Source organism: Bufo gargarizans, chromosome 9 (genome assembly GCF_014858855.1).
Source record: "Bufo gargarizans isolate SCDJY-AF-19 chromosome 9, ASM1485885v1, whole genome shotgun sequence".
Taxonomy (NCBI): domain Eukaryota; kingdom Metazoa; phylum Chordata; class Amphibia; order Anura; family Bufonidae; genus Bufo; species Bufo gargarizans.
Window position 1 is genome coordinate 121246706 of NC_058088.1, and position 26333 is coordinate 121273038.

Sequence of the window (26333 nt, forward strand, 5' to 3'; positions counted from 1 at the left end):
CTACAACTCTCACATCTCTTTTACTGTAATTTCAGCCCAAATATTTAGCTCTGTTTTCTGCCGCAGAGACCTGTGTGTAGCTGTCACCTCCTTTAGGGTGCAAATTGTTGTCACTTACAGCAATGAAATGACCGGTTTCTTTTCTCCTTCAAACGACGCTGATTACAGTTTCTGTAAAAAAAAAAACTGCCTAAAATAAAGGGTTGCCAATTTTATTAATTATAAAAGTAATTGGCTCATAATGAGGAGCGATTAACAGAAGTGGTGACATTGCTTTCACTAATCCTTACCTCCATGTTGTGCTATATCAGGGCAAACAATGAAAACTGCCTCAAAGAAGGCCTGTCTTTGTTGCCCATAGCAACCAATCACAGCGCAGCTTTTATTTCTTAAGAGCGGAATACAAAATGAAAGCTGTGCTGTGATTGGTTGCTATGGGCCAGGTCTATTTTTTTGACATTTTTGTAAATATCTCCCAAGTGTGCTCTTTCCACATAAAAACCATTTTTTTAATTATATCTTTTTCTGTGGGAAATAATGAATGCTTCCACAGAAATCTGTGCTTAGGCAATTTCTTTTTGGGATTCTAGGAAAGCTGAGTGACCATCACAAGCAGCTGTAATAAAGCACACGCCTTTCTTTACTTTGTAATTTGTTTCATTTTTTGAGGAGAAAATACTGTGTGAAGCCAGCCATGTACTGTTCAGGTAAAATAGTCCAACATTTTGTGGACGAGGTAGAAACGGCGTAAAGACGTAACGTCTGTTTGTAATAAAAATACTTTCACTCAAACAAAACCACACAAACAAAATCTGAAGAAATTTCAGGCACCTGGATTTCAGCTTATAAATCAGAGACATAAAACAGTCAGGCGGGCATCTTTTAATCCCCCTAATATGACCTAAAAATAAAGGGAGCCTTTAATGTGCCCATAAACTTGTCATTATTAACCAGTGCGGCTCAGACCTCACCTTGTGGCAGACGTGTTGCTGCGCTCTCAAACAGAAATCTAAAATCTCTTTCAGGGGCCGAAGAAATTCTGGGATCAGAATTGGCTCTACATTGTCATCGGTCTAGTCAGGTATTATACATGGCCCCCCTAAAAAATGTCTACATGGCGGCCACACAGCTCCATAAGACGGCACCTTACTGCCCTTCCTGCTTGTGCCACCGATGTCAGTCAGAGATACCTGTGAAGAGGAGTCTTGCCACGCTCTGCCAGAAGCCTTATGTATATAGGGAGGACCTGATAATGCCAATAACGAGTCTATAGATTGTAAGCCCCCGCGGGCAGGGTCCTCACCCCTACTGTACCAACGTGTAACACGTCTTGTTCATGCTTATTGTACTTGTCTGTATTATGTATGTGCACCCTTTTCATATGTGCAGCGCCATGGAATGAATGAATAATAATCATAGAAGAAGCGCCTGCTTAGTATTCACAAATAGACTGGTGACAGGTGAAAGAAAGTAAGATAGACCCGGTGCTGCAATGTCCCGAGGAACTAATACTGAAGATGAATGCTTTATTTGTAGGCTCTGACGCGTTTTGAAGTCGCACGGTTTTATAGGGACAGACAGACCTAACTATATATATATATATATATATATATATATAATTTATATTATTTTATTATTATAATTTTTTTAAAGGAGGAAACGTTTAACTGAAAGTGAAGTTCCAGCTTGACGTCTCCTTTAAGGCTTTGTCTCACTTCAGCAAACTGCATTTATTATGTAGAAAAAGTTAATACATGGAACTTACTAATAATGCAACCAAAAATTAGGAGACAATATGGACAGTCACAATACATTAGTAAGCGCCTTGTATTTAAGGGGTTTTACTGGATTTTGATACGTCAGAATTATCAAAATCCCAGAAAACCTTTCTTTTTGTCTACATGATAAATGCTGTTTGCTGAAGTGAGAAAACCCCTTTAAACCACGTATTACGTAATTGTGCCTGTCTTTGCCAGAATTGTCCGTATGCACAATGAACGTCGGGAGAAACAGCTGTCAGCCGAAGGCCAACACTTATCTCATATGCACAGCCAACTTAACGGTATAACCACAGGCGACTGTTCAATTCCTGTCCGCTTTCTGCAGAAACGGCCCCATTCAGAAGTATGCAACTGATTTTCTATCATTTCTGCAACAAATCTGCCGTGTGTGAATGCACCCTTAGGGTGGCTGCAATGGTGCAGATTTATGTGCGGAAAAGTGCACAAAAAAGCACGGAAATCTGGACTATTTATGACATTTTTGTGTGGTTTTTGGTGCAGATTTGATGCAGATTTTCCGCAGATCTCACTCTTCCATAGAAAATTTTAATACACACAGTCAAATTCTGCAGCTAATTTCCGTATCTGAGATTTGTCTATCCTCATACACTTTGCTGGTACTGTATTATGTTGCGGTTTTCCACACAAAATCTGCTCAGAACAACCGCACGTAATCTGCACCGTGTGCAGCCATCCTTAATGGTTAAAGGGGTTCGCCAAGATTTTAATAAAGTTGGCCTATCCTCAGGATAGATCCTCAATATCGAAATCTCAGGTAAACCGTTTAAAATGACCCCAAGCTGGTGGATGATAGTCTGAACAACATTGTGTATTTAAGACTAATGAGTATTGCTCCCCAAGTCATGATCCGCACACGTCGAGGCGTCAGCTCACATCCTAAGTGCAGGGCAGTCACTGGGTGGTTGGAATAAAATGTGAGAATTCTGGTTTCCTGGGAACTGTAAGGTGAGAGGACACATGAGAGAGATCACCGCTTGCCTGTTTAGGGTGTAGAATAACAAGAAGCTAAACTAACAAGTTTACTCAGAGCTGAAAAGAGCTTTCTCATTGTGCAAGAAGCAGAAAGGAGAGACTGAGGGGAGGGGACCATGTGCACAAGTCAGGAGATGACCTGGCCATTGTCTTCTTCTCACTGGGACCTCTGTGAGGGGGAACATGGCTGAAATAATGTAGTGTCAGTGAATAGAGACTACTTCATAAACAGAGGAGGACTCCCACCCCTCCCCACTGCCAGTGAATGCCCCAGTCCATAAATCAGATTGCCCCCCACAAGGCAGGCAGAGCTTGTGTGCACCATCTCTGTACACCGGTGACATTTTGGAGCACATAGTTGAGTATGGGGGCTCATGCACACGACCGTATTTTGCATCTGCGTCCGATGCACATTTTTGCGGATTGCACTTGGACCTCTTCATCTCTGAGTCATCCGCATGCTGTCGCAACCGTATATTTGTTCCGCAAATGATAAAACATGCCCTATTCTTGTCCATATTGTGTCATTTCTAGTGATAGGAGAGAAAAAACGCAGGCAGCACATGGTAGGTATGTGAGCCGCTGGGACAGGGTGTGTGCATGGGGCCTGATGAGAAATATTTGCCCAGCGATGCCCCATTTCTCACAGTTCTGCAGGGTAAATGTGAGGCGACCTCTCCACCCTGTGTGGGGTGACTATTCATACACAACCCCCAAAGTGACTGCAGCCATTGAAGTCTAGGCACTGGGTTGTCATTGATATTGTTCTGCCGTGAAGTGGGCGCTGAGGACTCGCGCTGTGATCCCGCGCTACACCCGCCGCACGGACTTACAGCTGCTCTCCAGCATTGAGTGAGCGCGGCTCCTTTAAGGGGCGTGTCTTAGCGCCAGTCACGCCTCTCACAAGGCACGGGGCGGGATTCGGCGAGGGAGCCTCATTACACTGTTGTCATTGGTTGACGCCGTGATTCTGCGGCCACGCCCCCGGGGTGATGCGAGCGGCGGGTGCTGAGTACCTCAGTCTGAGCCGGGCGGCTGCAGGAGTGAGCAGCAGCGTGTTCCTCGTCTGTCACCTCGAAGGCTCTGCCCCGGAGCTCGCATTGGACAGGACGCGGAGGACTGTGTGCTGAGCCCGCGCTGCTTGTTGTGTAGCAGCTGGAGATTACTGCGGCATGGAGCCGTGACCGGGGCTAGGGGATTACAATTCAGCGCTCCGACTCTAGGGGATGGGAAGCCTGGATACCTGACGGAGCTGTGGGCGGGTTCTGAGATTGGACGGGAAAAGTTCGGATTGTCCGCGACTGGCACGGTGACCCCAGCCGGGAGTTGGGATGGAGGGTCTCCGGCGGCTGCTCGGGCTCCTGCTCGCTCTGTGGCGGGTGTGCGCGGTGCTCGGCAAGAACCTGGAGGCGGTGACCTGGAACTCGCAAAACTCGCGGTAAGGCTGCTGCTCGGAGGGATCACCTGCTGCGCCCGCTCCACCGACCGGCTCCCCAGCGGGTGCCCGCTCCAACCTATACAGGTGGCAGTGACTGGATGAAGTGTGCCCGTGCTGAGCTGCCGGAGGCCGATGCCCGCACATCTCTGTTGGCATCCTGTGCAGCTAGCTGTATGGTGCTGGTCGCAGGGCATGGTATATGGTGCTTGGCACTCTTATTTCCACTGTAATATGGCGGGGTATGCAGGTAGTGCCTACTGTTGGTCCCAGTGAGTGTGGTTATGGGCAGCATTATTACTGCTCAGGTATATTCTGGTTAGGAACCTGGAATTGTTGTAAACTCTTTACTGCTGCCAGTGTGTGGTCTGGTACATGGTATTACTGGGCTCATATATCTGTACTGCTGGCATTGTGTGCTTTGTTACCTGACCACACACAGGGTGCCAGTATGTGGTATTATTGGGCACAGTATATATATCTCTGTGGTCAGTTACTTAGTATATGATTGGGCACAATACTGGTTGGTGTTGATGCCTCGTTTACCAGGCCTCCATCCTAGAACAATTTCCATAAATTTAAACTTTCTGAAGTTTCTCCATTTGTATCTGGGAAGGATTGTGGACAGAGATGGTGTCTGGTACGTTGTGTGGTTGTGGCATGGAGCAGGGCACAATGGCTTGTAGAGTCTATGTACATTTCCCTTTTGTGTTTCTTCACTCGTGGTCCCGGAGAAGCCGTAGAAGATATGTTGATGTCTATGTAGCACTGAATTTGTATATCTGCTGTACCATTGTGTGGCCAGGATCATGTATGGAGGAGGACATGCCGAGGGTTTCCATAGCTGGATCCTCATTGTCCATACATGCCATTATCACACTTTGTAAGAGTGGTCTTTGTAAAGCCATTGAGGATGTGATGGGTTTATTGGAAGACGAGCAGATAAGATCACCTTCCTCCCTTCATGTCAAGAGGCCTGTTCTTCATGCCCACTAAGTGACACTTCATTGCTATATACAGTCGATCCCCAGCCTTGCCTGTAGAATCCAGATGTATCCGAAATCCATAATTTCGGAACGTTTGCTGTTTGGAGGCAAGATTTTCTGTGCTTTTTTTGGGATCTAGATAAAGGAACATTCCTGACCATATAAAATTAATGCAAGTATGAAAGTTTTCTCTGTTAAGAACCTGCGATGCAGGAGCTCCATTCTCGCCAGTCGGTATGTTTTTAGCTTCTGTAGTCTTGTATTATTCATTAGGCTTAAGATGACTCTAGATGTGAGATTTACATTGCTCCATCTCATTGACCTTAACAATGTGGCACAGGTCTCACCACGTCAGTCTTTTCCCCTGTAGGAGATGGCTGCCTGGCGAGATGAAGAAGCCCCTATTCGCATGTCTGTGTATAACGTGCCATTGACCTCATCTGTGGTTTTTGTTGCTTCTCTCAGCTCCCCTGACTTGTAGTTGGGTCTTTGAGTGGCTACTAGTTTTTTTTTTTTTTCCATCTTTAAGTACATGTAGATATCTACAGGGTTTGTGCGGTAAGGCTGATCGATTAGAATTTGCATACCTCCATATTATTGTACTTGTCAGTCATGTCGGGAGGCTGCTGTGTGTATTCGGGGTGCGGCAGGGGTCTCTCCTTGAAAAGGGTCTTTGTAAATAGCCTGGTTCAAAACAAACCTTGTGCTGCCAGAGGGAGCTGTATCCAGCAGTAAAGGTGCCGTTCTCAGACAGCAATCTCTGGTGGTGGCTCACAAAGCTGAAGGATCTGGGTAGACACATTCTGGTTTGGGAGTTTGACACCAGGGGCATGAAAACTGGCAATGTATAGATGGGCACATGTTGGCTAGGCTTAGTAATAGACTAGCAGCTCTCTGACTCGTGTGCTTCAGAACTCTCAATCCCACCACACAATTTCTGTCACGAATTATACAGTAAAATGAATGACCGTCTCTTCTAGACGTATAAATGAGCAGAGACTTGTCTGCGATTCCCAGCAGATCGGTGTAGCCTGTATCTAGGGAGGAGCTGAAGGCTAAGAAATTCATCATTTGGGTTGTGATTCACGGATTAAAAATGGAGGCTTGCAGGTTAAACTTTGTCGCTTTAGAATTTTTTGGAATGGAAGTTTTAATTTTCAGATTCACCTGGCTAGTATTTTTCATCTGCATTATCTCAGGCAGTTTCATGTCCGCCTGGGAGAGGTAACGCATGTCTGACGTACCTAGTGTTGGCAATTGGTCAGGCCAGGACATGTCTGTTGCGTTATCTCATGGGTTTAATAGGCCGCTGCTCTTTGGTTTTATTGATAGCTGGGGTGTAATTACTATTGCAATTAAACCTATGTAGAGAACAGAACGTGACTTGTAATGTCTTTACCAGAACGGGTGTATCAACAGCACAGTTGTAGGCTGTCAAGGCCGGGTGGTGCTTTCCTCAATTCCCTCGTCTTCGGCGTTTTGACGCGTTAACTCTTTGCCTAGTTTTAGTTGTCCATGCTGTGACTGACTCCTGGCCTGCACCTCCTATACAGCCCATGGTCCCGTCTACAGTATCCCCTCTACCACAGTCATGTGTAATACAAAATCTCCTAAATCCCTCAGTTGTATCTGCTGTATAGGAAACCCAAATGTCTAATAGTAATAAAATTAGTAATAACTCCTGTAAGTCGCCAACAGTCTAGTGAGAACAATAGCGTAGTAATATCACTGGTCTGAGCCCTATATTGCTATTGAGAGTTTCGTTACACCTAATTAAAGTGAAGGGCTTTGACAGCAGGGGAATCTGCCACAATTATATCAGGGGTCCTTCAGAAACCGGGGCCCCCTTTCCCGTAGCTGAAGTGTGAAGGACGTCTGACTGATGTGTTCGCAAGCTATAGGAAATAAAACCTAAAGAGTAACTGCTGCTCAACATTTCTCAGAGTTCCTATCAATAAAACACTGTGCAGGAGATTATAGTTCTTTAAGTCTGGTTTTTACCTCTCTAAAATATCCCATCTATGGTAAACTTTATTTTTTTTTATTTTTTTGTGTGAGATGATCTTTTAACTTCTCCTTCCCAACCTGTTGAAAACCTTTTGTGTAGATCCTTGAGCGGTATTTTTCTTACTTCTGTTGTACGTTTGTAGAAATCCTTGTTTTACGTTGTCCCTTTTCTTGGTGTTCACGGTGTAGCTAATGTCTCATGCTCACGTCTTTCTCCTCTAGCATTATGGACCAGTGATGGTCGTGGTGGGGCTGGTCTAGAATGGGAATCGCTCCACTTTGTGCCTTACTGCTTGTGTCTGGCAGCTTTAATGTGTGGTTTCAGCACAGTTACATAGAACAAATACTTTATGTTCTGATCCATATTTTTTTTTTTTTTCCCCCTCTAAAACTTTTTAGGCGTGGCACATTAACCCTTTCTACCCAGCGGGCATCAAGCATTTGTCTTCAGTAATTGGATGACAGGGGCTAATGTGTAGCATGTGGTTTGGAGACGCAGTGACATTTCTGCTGCTCCACTGCTTTTCTTCCACTTGCGGTAAATAAGACAATAGTCGCCTGGTAATTACACTGCCGCGTTGGTGGATGTTCTCCTAACAAGCGACGGTTCACATATCCCTGTGCAGCCACCCCAGCCCTCATCCATTACAGAACAGGTTTAGACGATGCAGTCGGTTCCTCTAAATGCTTTGCAACAAAAAAATATACTGCTCTTCAGGACGGACAGATGCACAGTCGACATATTCCTCTTGCAGATACAATGCCCACCTTTCTCAGTAGACTGAATGCAGCGAAGCACCTCAGGGCATGACGTGCCCACCTCCTACAGAGTGGATGTGACAGGTTCTGCCAAGCAGACGGTGCATGTGGGTATGGTTCACTGGATCCCAAGGGGGCTATTATGTGTTTTAGGTTAACTGAGATGGTGGAATTGGAGTACATTCCTCAATATCTTGGGAGTTGTTGTTCTACCCCTTCACTTTGTAGACTGCTGTGCCATTGATGGTTAATAGGCGGAGGCCTTCCCTGTGCTGGCGGGTATTCTTGTAGTATTTTAGGTATTCCTCTATCTGTTTTACTTTCTGCTCTGCTGAGTAAGTAATTATACTGCTGGCAGTGTAGACTATTTGGTGTTCGTCTTTCGCTTCTTATTTCTATTGGGTATTATCTCCTCCGTGCCAGGGGGACAGGATCACTAGCTGAAATCAAAATTGGTGAAGCACCTTCTATTTAGAGAAATGCGGCCCAGCAAAAGGGAAGCAAAGACCTGTGCCCCCCTGTGTAAATGACTCCTGATGTCACTGTGCCGGGCTCCATAATCTCCTGTGAGAAGTTTGTACGTGCCCACGGGGCACCGTATGGTTGCATTATGCAGTAAATACTGTTTTTGCAGGGTCCCTCATTGCTTCACGGCTTAATCTTGTTCACTAAACTGCATTAAAGCCCCCTAAAAGCCTGGCTTTGCATGCCATGGTAGCCATTTTTCAGGCTGCTTTGTATGTGAACTTCCAGTGGAGCGTAAGGAATTGGCTCTTATGTGGGCACTGCTCTTAGGAATGTCAGTGTGCGTCTGGACCAGACATTACGTACAGGCAAATGACTCTTTTGGTTGTAGTCTTTGGTTAACCCTTTCCAGTGCTCTTGTAATGTGGCAGCTCACATCCCTTTAATTTTTGCGCCGCAGGCTGCGGTTTCTAATTCTGGCTTTTCTATTCTTTTTATAGGATTTTAGGATGTATGTTTTGTGCTGGTCTGCCGCATTTGCTATTACCGATGGGCTTTTTTGATGATGCTTGTATGTAACGTCACATTTTTAGAGTGAAATGATTCGCTTTCCTTTGGGAAATTCTTGTTTGAGAAGGTTTCACCCTTGTTAACCTAATGTCATAGTAGCATTTAAACAGTCATTTATCTTTGAAGGACCTACAGCCCTTATCAGCCGTGGAGTACTTGTCCAAACATTGCTTTGGATCCTGTCTTAATTCCTTTCAAACACTCTTATCGAGAATAATTTACAAATTAAAATCAATTTATCTGGATTCCTAATCTTTTTTACAGTATTAACCCTGCCACAGCTCAAAGTCCAAGTGCTGATCCCTCTTCTGTAACATTATTCCTGAGCATCAAGGAAGCTGAGATATATGGGGTGCTGTTTTATGGTCTCCAGTGTCCCAGCAAACATTTCCCTTCTCCCATTCTTGGTATAGGGCAGTTTTCTGTATGTAGAGTCTACAGAGAGATTGTAAATGAAAGCTAGTCATTGTAATGTCCACGCTGGAGCTTCCTCACCTGACTTGCTGTAGCGCCGCCTAGAAGCCCTCAATGCCATTTGGAAAGTCCATTAGGAACACAGAGCTTCTGCCAAGGCAGAAAACAATAAAACAAAGCAGCGACTTGTAAACGTGTTAATTAGTCTTGGGACACTCAAGCTGCACCATAGCAGATAATGAACTTTCCTGAAGGTTGTACAAGATGGTGAAGCTGTGGTGCTGAACCGGTTAAAATGCCTCTTTTGTTTAAGAGCCCAACACTAAGTGCATTTGTTCATCGGTGGTGCCAGAGGGACTGGAGCTGTCTTGTAATACAGTATTTGTCAAAGCGAAATATTAAACACATGAATGGAATCGGCTTTGCCCTCACATACCCTTCATATTGTTCGGCTGGACCAAAATCCAGAGCCTGTCTCCGAGTATAGTGTCCACTAAGGCAGGTTATACAAGTGCTGGGTGGTGCGCGGGCGTTCTGTAGAAAATAAGCCTATACCCTCGGAGACGCCTTGGTCTTCACATGGCCCCGTATGGAGAGCATTTGTTTTTCCTTCGGAATTAGTTTTACAGGAATTCCAGACTCCATTCATATAAACAGTTTACCGTTAAGTGAGACAAAAGTACCGGGAATAAACTGCTGCATAAAACCCTAAAAAAACAAAGTCTTAAAGTATATTATATATAAAATTTACATATTGATTTGTTCTATACAGTTTCCCAGTCGACATTGATAAAGTCCCAAATCCATCCTTATAAAGCTAAACCCTAAAAGGGTGGATCTGCCAGGGCAGTTTAATAAGCTGCGTGTAGTATTTCTGCTACTGGGTGGACAGGGGCGCACTTTATTTTCCCATTATGGACTACAACCCGCCAAGCACAGGCAGAGCAGATGGTAATCTACCTATAGTTGGATGTATCTGCTGGATATTGGAAAGCTGAGTACGCATTGGGTTGTATGAAATGCTGCTATGTCTGCAGGAATGATTCCATAGCAGGACGCTGAACTGTTCTCCTAAAATGCCCCTGATTGTTCATGGTAATTTGGTTGGAGATGATGTGCTGTCTTTGGTAATCCTGTTAAAACCTCATCATCTATCCCTGGTTAGGGATTGTACACTTAATCCTTTGCTGAAGAAGGAGCCAAATGGCCGTTTGCATTTGTCTGGTTCAGCTCTGACTACGTGTACAGCCAGGCACAGGAGCTTTAGGGTCTATTCACACGTCCGTTGTTTCTTTCCTGATCTGTTCCGTTTTTTGCTGAACAGATCTGGACCCATTCATTTTCAATGGGTCCTGAAAAAAAATCTGACATTGTGCTGTCCGTTTTTTGTCAGGACCCATTGAAAATGAATGGGTACAGAACTGGTCCAGATCTGTTCAGCAAAAAACGGAACAGATCAGGAAACAAATAACGGACGTGTGAATGGACCCTTATACCGTCCCGGTGGAACTTGTCCTGTACTGCATGGTGACAACGGCTTTTCTTCACATCCCTTACAAAGTAATTGCCTCTGGTACCTGGGAATTTCTGGAGAATCTTGGGTTTTGTCATAACGTGGAGCTGCTTTGGTCTGTGCTGATGTCGGAGAGGTTCAGAGTCTCGCTGGAATCCATTACAGGTTCCACCTTAGACATCTTTTGGGCCAGAACTTTTTATCATAACTTTATACTGTATGTACTTCAAACATATTCATTATGGATATGTTCACATGTAGCAGATATGCTGCTGATGTTGTGTCCAGGTTTGCGCAGTGGGTAAAATTTAACAAATCTTGTCCACCCATTGCTGGAAAAAAGGTTGAAACTGTCATGGGGGGGGGGGGGGTACATAAGGCACATTGGTGCATCTGAAACTGCATGCGTACTGTCAGTCTCCTGTTTTCAGTGGAGTCCACTTTAGATTTGAAGCCCATCACGTGAACTTACCCTGTTACTTTCCACTTTTAATAGATCGTGTATCTAATTTAGCTTTTTTTATGAGATAAGTGGCACCAGGGACCCTTTTTTATTCTGAATTACTCGGTTCCAGTACAGGTGACTGTCCCTACTCTTGAAGATTTCAGAATGGTGTTTTTTTTTTTTCACTCTGTTGGCATGTACGTGGTAAGACATCTGCCCAAAAGCCGAGGGGAAGAATGTGTCGCTAAATTCTGCCTAGTCCTTTACCACTTTACACAGCTGCCAGGTCACTTGTGGGCCACATGGGGTCCAGACTGTCACTAATAGGTGACATGTATCGCTGGAGAAGCAGCAGCTAGGTGGGCATCATAACAAGCTACTGATAATCGGTGGCCTTTATTTCAGTTGGGCTGGGTTATGAATGATGGGAAGGGGCAGATATTTTTGTGGACTTCTACACTGAGGAGGCGGTACAACCCTGCTCATCGGCGGACTGCTAGTAAGTAGTCCAACAGCTGGCTGGCACAGGGTTTATATGATTACTGTTAGTATGTTGCATGTTTGTTAAATTGGGGTCAGTGCTGTAATGGTACAAGAGCAGTCGTGGGATATTCCTCCTACTCCACAGCTACTGGGTTTAATCCTTCCCAAGACTCTGCAGATGTCAGAGAAAATCCCCTGCTTGAAAGTGGAAATTGATCTGATGATCGGTGCTGAAAACGACCTCTTAATCTTCGCCTCCCATCTCAGAATTATTTAGGTTGAAAACAAAGTGATTGTGCCTGTTCGGTGTGCAAACTGTGAACTGTGTGGCGGTATGGTGAGGCTTATGGGAAGGCTCTGTGCGTCCATATAGACGCTTCTATTATTTACAGGCCAGATTAATATGAAATGTAGCTCTCCGTAATGATCCTGTAGACGCTATAACGTTACTGGGAAGGGGGGTTGTCAGCTATCCAGTCCAGGAACGTCCAGCTCCACAGGCAGCTAAAATGTCCAATACTCTAATAACTTCACATGAAGTTTAAAATAATCTAACGACAAGAGAAGAGCAGCAACGCTTGCGCTTTTCAGTCATGACTATCATAGCAATGCAGGTCTGTTATATTAGAGGTAGATAACTTGCCACGTGGTGGTATCCTGCAGGAGGAATTCTTTCATAGCAGCTGATTGAGTTGCATGATATTGCGTCTTGATGAGTCTGTAATACGTTATAATGAAATGCAACTTGTCGATGAAGGTCAATATAGGGCACATCTATTCAGGACTTAGACGCTGTGGATTTGTCATCTGCAGCATTTTACAGTACTGGCAAAGCAGATGACATGTTTAAGAAATCTCATCCACTCTCTGATCAGAATCTGAAGCATCTTGGTGTGGGCTGTGGGTTTGTCCTTTACTATGCATGGAGTAAAATCTCTGACTTTCCGCGGCGGAAAATCCTCCTCGTGTGGTTGTATGGCACCCTTGAGGCACAGAAGTGTACAATGTGGCTTCAGTTTCATGAAAGTTGCATCCTTGGTCATATATTTAGTACTGTGGATCTCGGTCCGTTACCACCTTGGTACTAGCATATAGGGGGTCATTTATTAAGGCCAGTGTTTTACACGCTGGTCTTTATCTCCTATAGCTGGTTTTGGCCTCTACATAACTCCACCTGATCCACCACCGCTTCCTAGCTGTCTTACATTTAGACAATTTTCTACTCTGTGATGAGATGGACCTTCCGTCCTCTTCCCTGCCACTACCACTTTTTTAGACCTGGCGCGGGCAGGGAAAAGTTGCAGATTGTGGCGCCAAGGACCTGGCAATCTGCGCCAGAAATACGACTAATATAGGTGTGTTTCTGGTTAGTAAATGACCCCCATGGTTCCTGAAGAAAGTTTCTCGATTACCAGTTGGGTCCTCTTCTGTCCTTCATGACTTGTTGAGATTGCGATTGTGATTGATCAAGTGATTTTCATTGCCTTTCGGCTCATCTAAAGTTAAAGTACATTATATCAGATGATCTCTGAAGGTACATTTGCCTCCTTATGTCTTGTGTGCTCGCTGGATGCACAATTTCATTTTTAAAAGTGGTTGCAAGGCCACTAAATGGCAGATGTCCTCTGCTGCCGGATCCCAGCCTTTACCTCCTCTTGGGGTACTTTCACACTAGCGTTTTTGTTTCCGGTATTGAGTTCCGTCACAGGTGCTCAATACCGGAAAAGAACTGATCAGTTTTATCCTAATGCATTCTGATTGGAGAACATTCCGTTCAGGATGCATCTGTTCAGTCCCTCTTATGTTTTTGGACGGAGAAAATACCGCAGCATGCTGCAGTTTTCTCTCCGGCCAAAAATACTGATCACTTCCAGGGATGCCGGGTCTGGCATTAATTTACATTGAACTGTATTAGTGCCGGATCCGGCATTAAGTGTTCCGGCAATACGGATCCGGCTTTCCCGTCTGTGTGTGCGCAGACCTTTTAAGAATACAAAAATAAAATTAATACCGGATCCACATCCGTATTGCAGCAGAGGATTCCCGGCAGGCAGTTCTGTCGCAAGTGCGAAAGTACCCTTACTGACCATTAAACAGACTGTTCATTTATTCCCATGTCTTGTGTATGTTCCACTCCTAAAACATGTGACCAGTTTTTTTGTTTCATCTTACGGTTATTTGCCGCTGTCCATGAGCTGTGACAAGTGTTGAGCTTGTTTCCATTAATCCATTGTACCAACTGCCATTACTATACATCCTTATTTTGTGTGAGGTTTAATTGATTTATTGGCTCTTAATTTTCCTCTAATTGCCCTGATTCATTGCTTAGGTGGGATGTGATCTGTGGCTGTGAGACGACGGCAGTCATCTATCCCCAGCTGCGTGACATCACCGAGCTGACTGCTCTGTAGAAGGCTCATCTCCCCCATCTATTGTTTCGGTGCAGATTGCTCATTGTTACTGGGTTCTGGCAGTAGCATTGCTCAGGGCCTGTAGTTGTGGGAGGATCATTCTTTCGTTTTGTGATGCTGAAGCACCAGGTAACTGGGACACGCACCCAGAGAGAAATGTCAAATTACTGCTGGCATGCAATTATGTCTTGGGTAGATATGTAAACGATTACAGGTGTGCTCTAATTAGACACTGGGTCTTGCCACAAGATGGTATAAAAGTACTTTCCCCAGTGCCCTATAAAAAGGTTCTCAGAGGCTACTTTTGGGTAGTGTACCTCTTTGAGAGATGTTGGACATGTCTCTATAACGCACTCAGACATTTTGCCCAGTTGACAGACTTTGAAAGGTGGCCCATCGTTAGAGTAAGAGGAGCAGGATGGTATTTTTGACAAATCGACCACGACCTAGGTCATTCTTAACCAGCTGTTTGCATGTGTTGGGAACAGCATTTACATGAGGCAAACAGACCACTAGTAGAGCGGATTGTTTCATTGTCCACTATCCAGACCCTAGTGGCACCTTCATTACATACCTCCTGTCTCTGGCCTGACTTTTCCCAGGCACTTAACAGAAGGAAACTTAGTGTTGTGGCACCACATCATGTGTGCCACTATTGCCTTCATTTACAATGGTGTCGTGAGCGAGAAACCTGGACTGGAACTGTATTGTATTTAGCAAGGAATCCAGGTTCTGTTTGGTTTCTGATGATGGTTGGGTTTGAGTATGGAGGCCTCATGGTAAGCACTTTAAAGAGGACCTTTCACTAGTATACAAACTAAAAACGAACTCTATCTGTGGGCAGAGCGGAGCCCAGGGGTCCCCCTGCACTTACTAGTATGCCTGGGCGCCGCTCCGTTCGCCCGGTATATGCTCCGGTGTCTCAGCTCCGTCTGTAGTATTGGACTGATTTTTTTTTTTTTTTTGTAGGAGGCGTGTCCCTTGCTGCAGTGCTGGCCAATCGCAGCGCACAGCTCATAGCCTGGCTATGAGCTGTGCGCTCCGATTGGCCAGTGCTGCAGCAAGGGACACGCCTCCTACAAAAAATCAGTCCAGTACAACAGACGGAGCTGAGACACCGGAGCCTATACCGGGCGAACGGAGCGGCGCCCAGGCATACTAGTAAGTGCAGGGGGACCCCTGGGCGCCGCTCTGCCCACAGATAGTTAGTTTTTAGTTTGTATACTAGTGAAAGGTCCTCTTTAATCCTGCCTTTGGTGTGGAAAGACACATTGCCACAAACTGCAGGTGTAATGATGTGGGAAGTCACCACATACTACAGTAGTGAAACATCTGTGCGCAGGATACCATATGGAACATGCCCAACCATATCTCATCTTTATATTCCAGCAAGGGCTGGCCCAACAGTGTATAGAGATTCCTTTCAACTGTACAGTTTCCCTCATTAAACTTTTTTCTCTCTAATATGATCACTTACATTTCCCCAGAGAAAGTTATTTCTTATTTTGTCAATGGGTATGTTTTAGTGACTGGTCAAAGCAGGCCATACATATTAGGGTACTTTCACACTTGGGTTAGAGGGTTCTGGCAGGAAATCCATATGCAAACGGATAGCATTTTGTATCCGGATGCGCATCCGTCTGATAAATGCATTGAAATACCGGATCCGTCTCTCCGGTGTCATCCGGAAAAACAAATCCAGTATTTATATTCCCATTTTCAAAGGTCTGCGCGTGTGCAGTCTGGGAAACTGGATCTGGTTTTCTGGAAAACTTGGTACCATATCCGACATTAATACATTTCAATGGAAATTAATGCCGAATCCAGCATTCCGGCAAGTGTTCTGGAATTTTGGTCTGAGAAAATACCACAGCATGCTGCAGTATTTTCTCTGGCCAAATATCGTAAGAGTGAACTGATGCATACTGAACGGAATGCTCTCCATTCAGAATGTATTAGGATAAAACCGAAGCTGCTTTTTTTTTTTTTTCCAGTATAGAGCCCCTATGACCGAACTTAAAGGGGGTTTTCTCATCTCAGAAAATGGGGGCATATCGCTAGGATATGCCCCCATTGTCTTATAGGTGCAGGGTTCCACCACTGGGACCCGCACCTATATCGAGAAGAGAGCCCCGTAAGCGAAGGAGAGTGCACTGCGCATGCGCAGCCGCCCTCCATTAATTTCCACGGGGCCGCTGAAAATTGCAGAGCGCTGGCTTGGCTATTTCCGTCTGCCCCATAGAAATGACTAGGAAGCATGGGCCTCTAGCGCTTGGTGGTGGACGGACCTCAGGAAATCTGGGGTCCTCCAGCCACATCACTCCCCGTTCCTTTCTCAATATAGGTGTGGGTACTGCACCTATCAGACAATGGGGGCATATCCTAGCGATATGCCCCCATTGACCAAGATGGGAATACCCCCTTTTTAATACCGAAAAACTTTAAAGCTAGTGTGAAAGTGGCCTTAGATGCTTGTTGGCCAGACCCACAGATTTCATGCACGCCCATCGGAGGAGAAGGAGATCAGGAGAGCGTTTGGCCGGCTGTTGTCCCATGTAGAACGTATGAAGCAGCTTTTGGTTATTTATTACACAAGTTACTGCTGTCCGCACACTGCCATATAGAGCTGCCTTGTTCAACCTTCTAGTGAAACAAGTGTCTCCAAACTCTTAAGACTTGTGCCAGCACACGACAGGAAAAGTAACATGAAGACACCCTTGTGCTTCAAGTAGTAACACAGGATGGGAGGGAACGCACGGGAAGACTTGCACAACAATGGGTGAGCTTCTGCAGATTACGCCTTTCATCTTCTGACTCTTTCCGTGCTGGTTTGCCAGCAGGACAATCCATGTACAGAAAGGATCTAGAGCCTCATTCTGTAGCATCACTTTTTGGATAGAACTTTTAAGTAATTTATGTACTTAGACCAGAACTATGGAAGAGAATCTGTATTCCGGTTATACAAAGTTATCTCCTGTCCCCAGGTTGGGGGAATAGCTATTTGGTAGGAGCTCCAGAGAGAGCAGAGTACAGTACTGTCCAGTGGGCTGCTCTGTTCATCTCGGGTGGTTCTGCAAGCAATGGGGTCCGCATTCTCATGATTGATTGGGGGGGGGGGGGGGTCAGTGGTAGTTAGGAGAACTTTTTATAACCAGAATACCCCTTTAATGTTCATACTTGTGTACATACTGGGTTGTGAAATCTGTTTAACGCAATGTAGGGACACGTTACAGATAGCAATGGAGGCTTGTCAGGAGTTTGGCAGTCTCTATCCCCATAGTGTACACGAATATAGTGGCCTGGCCTACTGTGTGCAAATATCAGCTTTAGGAGTTGTTCACCGGAGGCCATATGCATCGCGTTAGGCTACTTTCACACCTGCGTTAGGTGCGGATCCGTCTGTGCAATCATGCAAACGCTTGTATCCCTTCAGAACTGATCCGTTTGCATTACCATGAACAAAAAATGTTTTGACTTACATTGAAAGTCAGTGGGAGGCGGATCAGTTTTCAATTGCACCATATTGTGTTAGGGAAAACTGATCTGTCACATTGTAAGTCAGGACGGATCCGTTTGGCTCCGCACCTGCCAGGCGGACACCAAGATGCTGCAAGCTGCGTTATGGTGTCCGCCTCCAGAGCAGAATGGAGGCTGAACGGACGCAAACTGATGCATTCTGAGCGGATACGTATCCATTCAGAATGCATTGGGGCTAAACTGATCCGTTTTGGGCCGCTTGTGAGAGCCCTGAAACAGATCTCGCAGGCGGACCCAGAAACGCCAGTGTGAAAGTAGCCTAAAACACATTGGTAATGCGATCTTGGATTTATGGTTACTAAAAGTAATTAATTTGAACCTGCAGGACTTGTGCCATGAGGGCTGGAAATGACACGTGCCAGCTGAAATCTGGGCTACCGATTGCGCTAGACATCCCTGACATGTTTTATGTGTCACAACAAAGCCTGCTCCATCAGTACAGACAGTGTGTTCCCCAAGTGATGGTCTATGGGCATATCTGTCTGGGCACTTGATCTGTGAACTGCCTGGGTTATTTTTAGGCGCTTTTGGTCTCGTGATCTGTAGACCACCATGTAAAAGTATTCTACCAAACTTGCTCTGCCCTTTCATCCCTGTGCAGCTTTAACCTCCATGTCCTCTCTTCTGTCTCGGACATGCTGGACTAAATGCTGCCACACTCATTGCTCCTGAGTTCCTTGCATTCTGTGGTTGTCTGAAGCGGTCCTATCTCCAGCATGAGGCACAAGTCCTGCGATCAGTGCTGGACATGGATTTCTGCCAGTTCTTCTCACTGCACAATGGACATGTTGTCCGTGATTTCTCCAGCAGAGGGCCGTCAAGACGTTTCTTCTCAAGCTTCTAAACCCAGCACAGAAATGACCAGGGAGTCGCAGCGCTGCTTTCACTTAGTCTTTTTGTTTTTCCTTTTTAATTTTTTAATTGTATTTATTTTTTTAACTTTCGATATTGCATTGTATTGCTAGTTTGGTCATTTTTCATCCTTTCAAGATGCCTTTCACTAGAATCGGCACTTTCTACATTTCAGCTCCTTTGTCCATATGTACCCTGCTTTGAAGTGGGATACAATACAGATCACTGGAATGTTCAGAGCAGTTGGAGATGGGTGTGCTGACCTTGTGGGAGGCAGTGACCTGTCTGGCCATGATTATATTAATGAAGGCATCTAGAGGGGTGCAGAGGAGCAAATGAGATCACAGGCAGACGAGAGCAGTGTCCTGGAAGAATTCTCACATGGATGCACGCAGCAGTGTTATGTCAAGCGCCTCTGCTCAATGGAGTGTAATGAGTGTTTTGTCCACTAGAGGGAGCCATGTTTACTCTGTCCATTCACCTACACACCTCAACACTCACATAATTATAAACTCCTCCTCGCTGGTCTATTTGTCTTGTTGTAACATTGCGTCCAGCCCTGGGAGAGGATCCAGGGAAGTGACAGCATGTTATGATGGTGTTAAAGACGGACTCCTTTCATGTTTCCAAATGGGCTTGTGCTCTGTTAAACTCATTACCACAGCCCCCCTCCCCCAGCTTCCCCTCCTTGCTGTCCTCTCCCATTGCATCCCTATATTTCTATTTTTATGACCCCTCTGCCTTCTTTTTCTCTTGCAACCATTCTCTGCTGAGTTGGAAATATTGTGCAGGTATCCAAAACCAGGGATATCAACGTCTTTTGGGAGTCTTCTGGTGTGGTCATTACAACACCCAGAGTGCTTTGCTTTATTTTTCATATCATTGCCCACAATGAAACAGAGGGGTGTGATTTAAATATGGAATGTGATATATAATATAATTTTATTTTTTTCCTTCTAGGTTTTAAACCATTGAGTGTTCCAGCGTGATGTCTTCAAGGTCCTCTCCTATGATCTGTTTAATTTTTGTTGTATGTTTCATGATTTCTTTTTTTGCTCTGTACCTCAGTACAGTCTTGGCCTAGCTGTGGTCCAGTTATGAAGGAAGTCTCCCTCTGGGTATGGGAGTGTCTTGGTCTTCCCAGGATTCATTCTTGGCCTTCTTTTATGTGTCTGGTAATCTATCCCAGCTGGGCTGCTGTGTGGAATCCAGCCTGCTGAGCCTCCTCGCCTTTCTCACTTTTGCCTCATTTCTTTGTTCCTTTGCTTGCTGTTGCCTGACTCTCAACAGCTGAGGGTTTTTTTGCTACAAAGAGGGGGAGTCATGTAACGGAGCACCCAAAGTGAACTTGCTTCTAAATTGCTCTGTCAAGCATTCAGAGGAAAATACAATGTGCTTTCTTATTTATCTTGGATCATCTGATGTTCTTAAATGTATCTCATGATTTAGATTAAAGTTAAAGATAAAGCAGCTGTAAATTAGTTGATAACTGTTCTGCATCACTGTCACGAGTTCAGGTGGTCTTCTATTATATTTGTCATCTGAACCCAAACATCGGACTACCTTGAGGGTCTCCCAGCTTTCCCTGGACAACAGATGAGGGTGGTATCTGAAAAATGTTACCATGACCTCCAGGATAAGTGTAAAATATATGTAGGTACTTGAACTCATGAACCTGACACAACAGGGTAATGGGCTACAGTGGCGTGTTCACTGCATACCAATAGACATTGAAGATCACTATGAAACATGTGAAGTTTAGCAGCAAATATACGGATCTGGATAGTCAAACAGAATGTTTGAAATAGAGTTCCCCTTTAAAGTTATTTGAATGTTGTTACATTGGCTGGGTGCCACTAATGGGTATCACCTGTTTCCACAGTAATTAGACAAGAATCTAATAAAGGTGGTGGCTAATGTAAGTGTCTTGAGAATGGCTCAGGACTTACATCCTAGGAGAACTTTTTTTTTTTTTTTTTTTTTTGGTGTAATTCAGGCTAATAAGTTATGTTGCAAGTACTCCTCATGTATAAAATCTTGGTGCAGGGCTTGTAATACGAGCCTGGCCTCATGAGATCTTTACCAAGTCAACCTTTAAACTCCGACCTTGGAATGGGCCTCGCTCCTGTGTCGACACAGGTGGGGATCGCTGAGTGACACGGTCTCCCTAGAAACCCAAGCCATCTAAAGGATCAAAGGAAAGGAATGTGTTTGTTGGGGTAGAGCAGGGAGTGTTGACCCTCATTGCTCCACACTCACGGTTAATGATCTAAATTGGACAGCCTGTAAAACAATCTTTTTTTTTTTTTTTTTTTTTTTCCAAGTGATCAGAGGCTGAAAATGTTCCATAACTTTGGTGTAAACTAGTCATTTGCACTTTTAATGCCTCATTTCTTTGTGTTTTCATTTCCAGTATAGCTGTTGTAGGACATTATGGTGGAGTAGATATGTTGCGTTGCATTGCATATGCCTTACTTCTCGGTTTGTAAAGATGAGGGGCGTTTATAATGTGTTACACTAGTTATTTGCTGTAAAATTGACATCTCTTGGCTTTTTTTTTTTTTTTTTTTTTTTTTTTTGTGTTGTACTTCCACACCAGGCAAACCTTTTTACTGATTTTAGGAGTGAACCACATCATACTTACTCCAAGTTTGACATTGTTCACCAATGTCATATTTTGGTATAAGCACGTACAGCAATACCAATCTAAAAACTAATCTCAAATGCACTTAAAATTATACATTGCATTTAAGAGTAAATTTACAGCCTATAGGCCTATTAATGCGTAAGGTGCACTCTGCAATCTTGGACATGAGCATATGTTGTTGGGGTTTGAGAAGTTCATTACTGACCATTGATTGTGGTTTTGGGGAAGGCTCAACAGTAAATCAAGAAGGGTCGTCGGTCAGATTTCGTCCATATATTTGACTATCCTGTGTGATCCATTGGGTATCTAGACGTTTCAGAATTTCTAGAACAGTTTACGGTGAAGATTACAAGTGTCTTAGAAACAATTGCACACATGGCATACATTGGACAATCTGTGCCACAAAACGGATGTCCAATCGGCAGTAAGGCGTCTTGCTCACTCCAGCATGCCTTAAGCGCATGATGGAAACGGTCTTGTTTGCTCACCTGGCCCTTTCAGTCAGGTGTTCATGCCTGTCTGCTACCAGTCAACACTCCAAGTAAGAAGGGACACTTACTTCTTCACTACAGGGTTCCTGTCTAATAGGTTAAGAGCATGCATTCAGTGCTTTACTTAAGACTGCTATTCTTCTTGGAGCTTGGTGGAAAATCCACCTCCAGTCAGTCTTCTCTCTGTTTACTGTGTTGAGTATCTCTTGGTGCCATTCAGCAGGCATTTTAGATCTCGCTACTTTATCTCTAGTTCTGAAAACCTCAAACTTCTACATATGATTTTGTAGCAGCTTTTTCTAGGGAGTTTCATTTATATTAAGTGCTGTATTTACTGGGAGTCTGTTGGCACTTTTGACCATGCAAAACTGCAGACTGCTATAGGAAGAGGTTGCGGAGAGCAGTACAAACATACTTTTTGCAGAGATTTTCTCATCGGGAGTAGTTGCCCGGTTCAGCTGTCTAGTGCTCAGTTAATTTTGCAGCCTTTATAGTACAGCCAAAGTGGATGAGATTTTAAAAAACGATCCACACCTTGCAGAGAACTCGCAGCGTAAGGCTACTTTCACACTAGCGTTCGGGGCTCCGCTTGTGAGTACTGTTCAAAGGCTCTCACAAGCGGCCCCGAACGCGTCCGTCCAGCCCTAATGCATTCTGAGTGGACGCGGATCTGCTCAGAATGCATGAGCCTGGCAGCGTTCAGCTCCGCTCAGCAGGCGGACATCTGAACGCAGCGTTCGGGTGTCCGCCTGGGCGTACGGAGGCAAACTGATCCGTCCAGACTTACAATGTAGGTCAAAGGGGACGGATACGTTTGAATATGACACAATATGGCTCAATTTTCAAACGGATCCGTCCCCCATTGACTTTCATTGTAAAGTCTGGACGGATCCGTCTGAGGCTACTTTGACGCTTAGACATTTTTTTTTACAATATAATGCAGACGGATCCGTTCTGAATGCAAGTGTGAAAGTAGCCTAAGCTGACTTGCTCTGTGGGTTTCCAGTCCACAGCATTACTTTTGTTGCTGGGGGTTGAAGCATTGCTGCAATCCCAGCAGTCAGTATGCAGCAGGCAAAGAAGTGGCCACTTTCACTCCTGCCCTGAAAACTTCCTGCCTGTGCCACTGCTCTAATTAGCTGGGTATTGGCACCTGCACCATTGCTGCTCTGAAGTGGAGCTTCTGCCCTTGCCTGACTAATTGGAGCAGCAATGGTCAGGGCTCGGCTAAGTCTGGCACTGTCAGTCTGGTGGCAGGTGGGCCCTCCATCTACAGGGACAGCACTACACAGGTGAAGTCTTGATGAGAAATCGGTTCACTCATCTCTAGGCCATACCCTTAAAGTAATTTTACATTTCCAGTTTCACTTGAGTACATGGAAACTAAGTCCTTACGGCAAACGGCTATCCATATTTTGTGCCCCACTCCAGCTGTGGGAATAGCATGCAGGGTGGAGGAAGTGACCAATTATATTTCTGCAAATTAAAACTAGCACAGCTGTTGCTCACGGTCCACCCTCCTCCCCGCTCATTATGTGACAGGTGCATGCTTCACACAAAGGGTTAATTAACAGGTGTCACTTCCTAGTTACACACTTGCTCGTCTTGAGGCCCAGAAATGTGCTTTCTCATGTAATTATGGGCATGTTGAACAACAGAACAGCAGATTTCATGAACGGTCTGTCACTAAGCTGGTTGTCCAGTATTGTGCAGACTGGTGCGTGTCTGTGGTTTTGCGTCCTGGCACTGGTGGTTTTTTCTTCCTCCTGTCCCATACATGCTTGCATTTGGCTCCTTAGACACTGGTCTTGCAGTTGACACGTCTGTGTCTTCTCGCCTTTGAATAATAAAGATAAAAGCTAAGATTTCAGATTCAGTTTTCTGAGGTTTATGATCACACAGGGAACTTTGTGTGAGTGTCTTTTGTTGTGGAGTCTTTTCTCCCCCAGCTGCAGGGAGTCTCCATGGTTGGGCCTTCTTCTATCCTTACTAATGTTACTTAAGGAAAAAAACGATGGCTCTGCCCAAGTGTTCATCCCACAAGTCTTGCATCAGTCACCCATAGATGAAGAAGCATCTCCCGTTGTACAATAGATGGACAATAATTGGATAAGTTACGCTTGCATTTTCCTTACACTGAAAGAAGATCATTCACCAAAAATGCTTTTGGACTTTGAAAAGATTGGGGTGGCTGGCTTTGGAGAGAAGCATGCTCATCTGTGTTATTAGTTATCATTAGTAATGGGGATTACACATCACAATCGTGTTGGTAAAATCTCTCGCCAGAACACGTAATAGATTGCTATATTCACCCTTTCCTTGCCCCTCACTTAGGGCCACTTGTGCGTGAGGTGCAGTGCCCTTCTTGAGCCGGAGTTTTCCAGGGGTTTGTGTATTGATGGCCTATCCTCAGGAGACGTCAGAAATATCTGACCAGTGGGTGTCCCAACTCCCAGCAACCCTGTTGATCAGCTATTTGAAGATACTGCGGCGGTCCAGTGAGCACCATGGACTCTTTCTAGGCCTTAGGCCTCATACACACGGCCGTATGTATTTTGCAGTCCGCAAGAATACAGATGACATCCGTGTGCATTCTGTGTTTTGCAAAACGGAACAGCTGGCCCCTAATAGAACAGTTCTAGTCTTGTCTGTAATGTTTGTGTGCATGAGCCCTTAGACATCACGTTGATTGGTCACATGGCCTAATGTACAGCTCTGTCCCATTCAAGTGAACGAGGCTGAGCCTCAATACCAAGCACAACCGCAATCCAATGGATGACTCTGAGGAGACCACACCCTCCTCAAACAGGTGCTCATCAGGGGTGCCTGATGGCCATCTCTTATGTACACGTGCTTCCCGCCAATCGTCTGTGGCATCAGGGTGTCTAATGCACCCTTCATACACAGTGGTAACAATCACTGACCTCTCCTCCTGTACTGATAGCTGTTCGCAGGAGGTGCAAATACACAAAGATAGAAATGTATAAATAACACGTTTTACTGAATCTTTTCCCACAAAACTCTGTATGAATCTGCTGTCAGATAGCACTGCATTTTGTGGTGACAGGTCCTCTTTAAGAATAAAAGGATCGCCTAACCTTCATCTCCTTGACCTCTCCCGACTCGCTTCCCCGATGAGACTCCCATCGACATTTGATATTTGTCTGGTCCTGCATACATCTAAGGTTACTTTCACACTGGCGTTTCAGGGTCCGCCTGTGAGATCTGTTTCAGGGCTCTCACAACTGGCCCCAAACAGATCAGTTTAGCTCCAATGCATTCTGAATAGATGCTGAACCCATTCAGAATGCATCCGTTTGGCTCCATTCCGCTCTGGAGGCGGACACCTAGTGTCCGCCTTACACCTAGTCAAAAAAAGTCTAAGTGTATGCAGACGGATCCCTACTGAACGGATACCATCGTTTGCATTTATAGGTGCGGATCCATCTGTGCAGATACCAGACGGATCCGCACCTAACGCAGGTGTGAAAGTAGCCTAATGTGTGATGCCAGCTTTATCTGTTAGACAGTGTAGTACTAAGAGCATCTTTTTCTGAAAGTCCTGACATCCATACACAATTGTCGTCTTAAAGATTTCAAGTAATCTGCGTAATACTCCATTTTCCCAGTGGTGGGACTGGAGTAGAATCCAACACTGCTGGACTTCTCCACTGATTACTGATCCCCACAGACCGTGATTAATCAGGTTATGTCCTGTCCGCTTATGCTCCAAGGAGTTTACTACAGAATAGGGCACCAGTCGCACGCTGCTTCAGTCAGCTCTGAGACTGTTGTAGATGGCAAAGTGCTGTATCTCTGGTAGCTCCATAGTCATGTGACTGGTGCTAGAAGAAAGCCCTTCATCAGGATGGGTTGTGACCAGGGAAAGCTGGCGCTACCATAGCAGCAGCCACTCATTGGATGCAACAGCGCATGTGACACCCCCACCCCCAAATTGGTGCTCTGGTCCCCACTTGTCAACTGATGTCAAGACCCCATTGGTGGGTCTCCACAGCCCAGTGAGGGGAGGGTAGTTGGGGGCAGGGAGGAGCTAAAAACCCTTCCAAAGCTGGACAGCCCCTTAAAGTGCAACAGAGACTAGTTATACACCTTTTATAATGGACAAGCTACAACAGTAAACAGTGCAGTATCTTCACACACCTTAAGAGCCCTATTTTGTTGGAATGTCAGGAGGATCTCCCTTCTTATAACTCTGATAGCTGTGACTTATCCCACTGTTTAACCATACAGTGGGTGTTTCTAATACTGTGATGTAATGTGTGTGTGTGTATATATATATATATATATATATATATATATATATATATATATATATATATATATATATATATATATATATATATATATATCATTTTATTTATTTGGCTTGTACGTCGGGATGTAGTTTTTTTTGCATCCCATCTAGTTTTTTACATAATGCAGATAGTTTTAACCATTTTCTTCATTGTTTTGCTAATGTTTCCATCTTAAAGGGAACCTCTCCCAGGGAGTTTGGGTATAGAGCTGAGGACATGGGTTGCTAG

General features: G+C 44.9%; 1 protein-coding gene across 1 annotated transcript in view; it reads left to right on the forward strand.

Moving 5' to 3' along the window:
• Window positions 1–3787: 3787 nt before the first annotated feature.
• The window catches only part of EFNB1 (ephrin B1), a 52669-nt gene continuing 30123 nt past the window's right edge, over window positions 3788–26333 (forward strand). Inside the window, exon 1 of the mRNA XM_044305330.1 lies at window positions 3788–4212. Coding sequence (XP_044161265.1) covers window positions 4106–4212 — 107 coding nt within the window. The 5' untranslated portion in view covers window positions 3788–4105. The remainder of the gene's footprint in view (window positions 4213–26333) is intronic.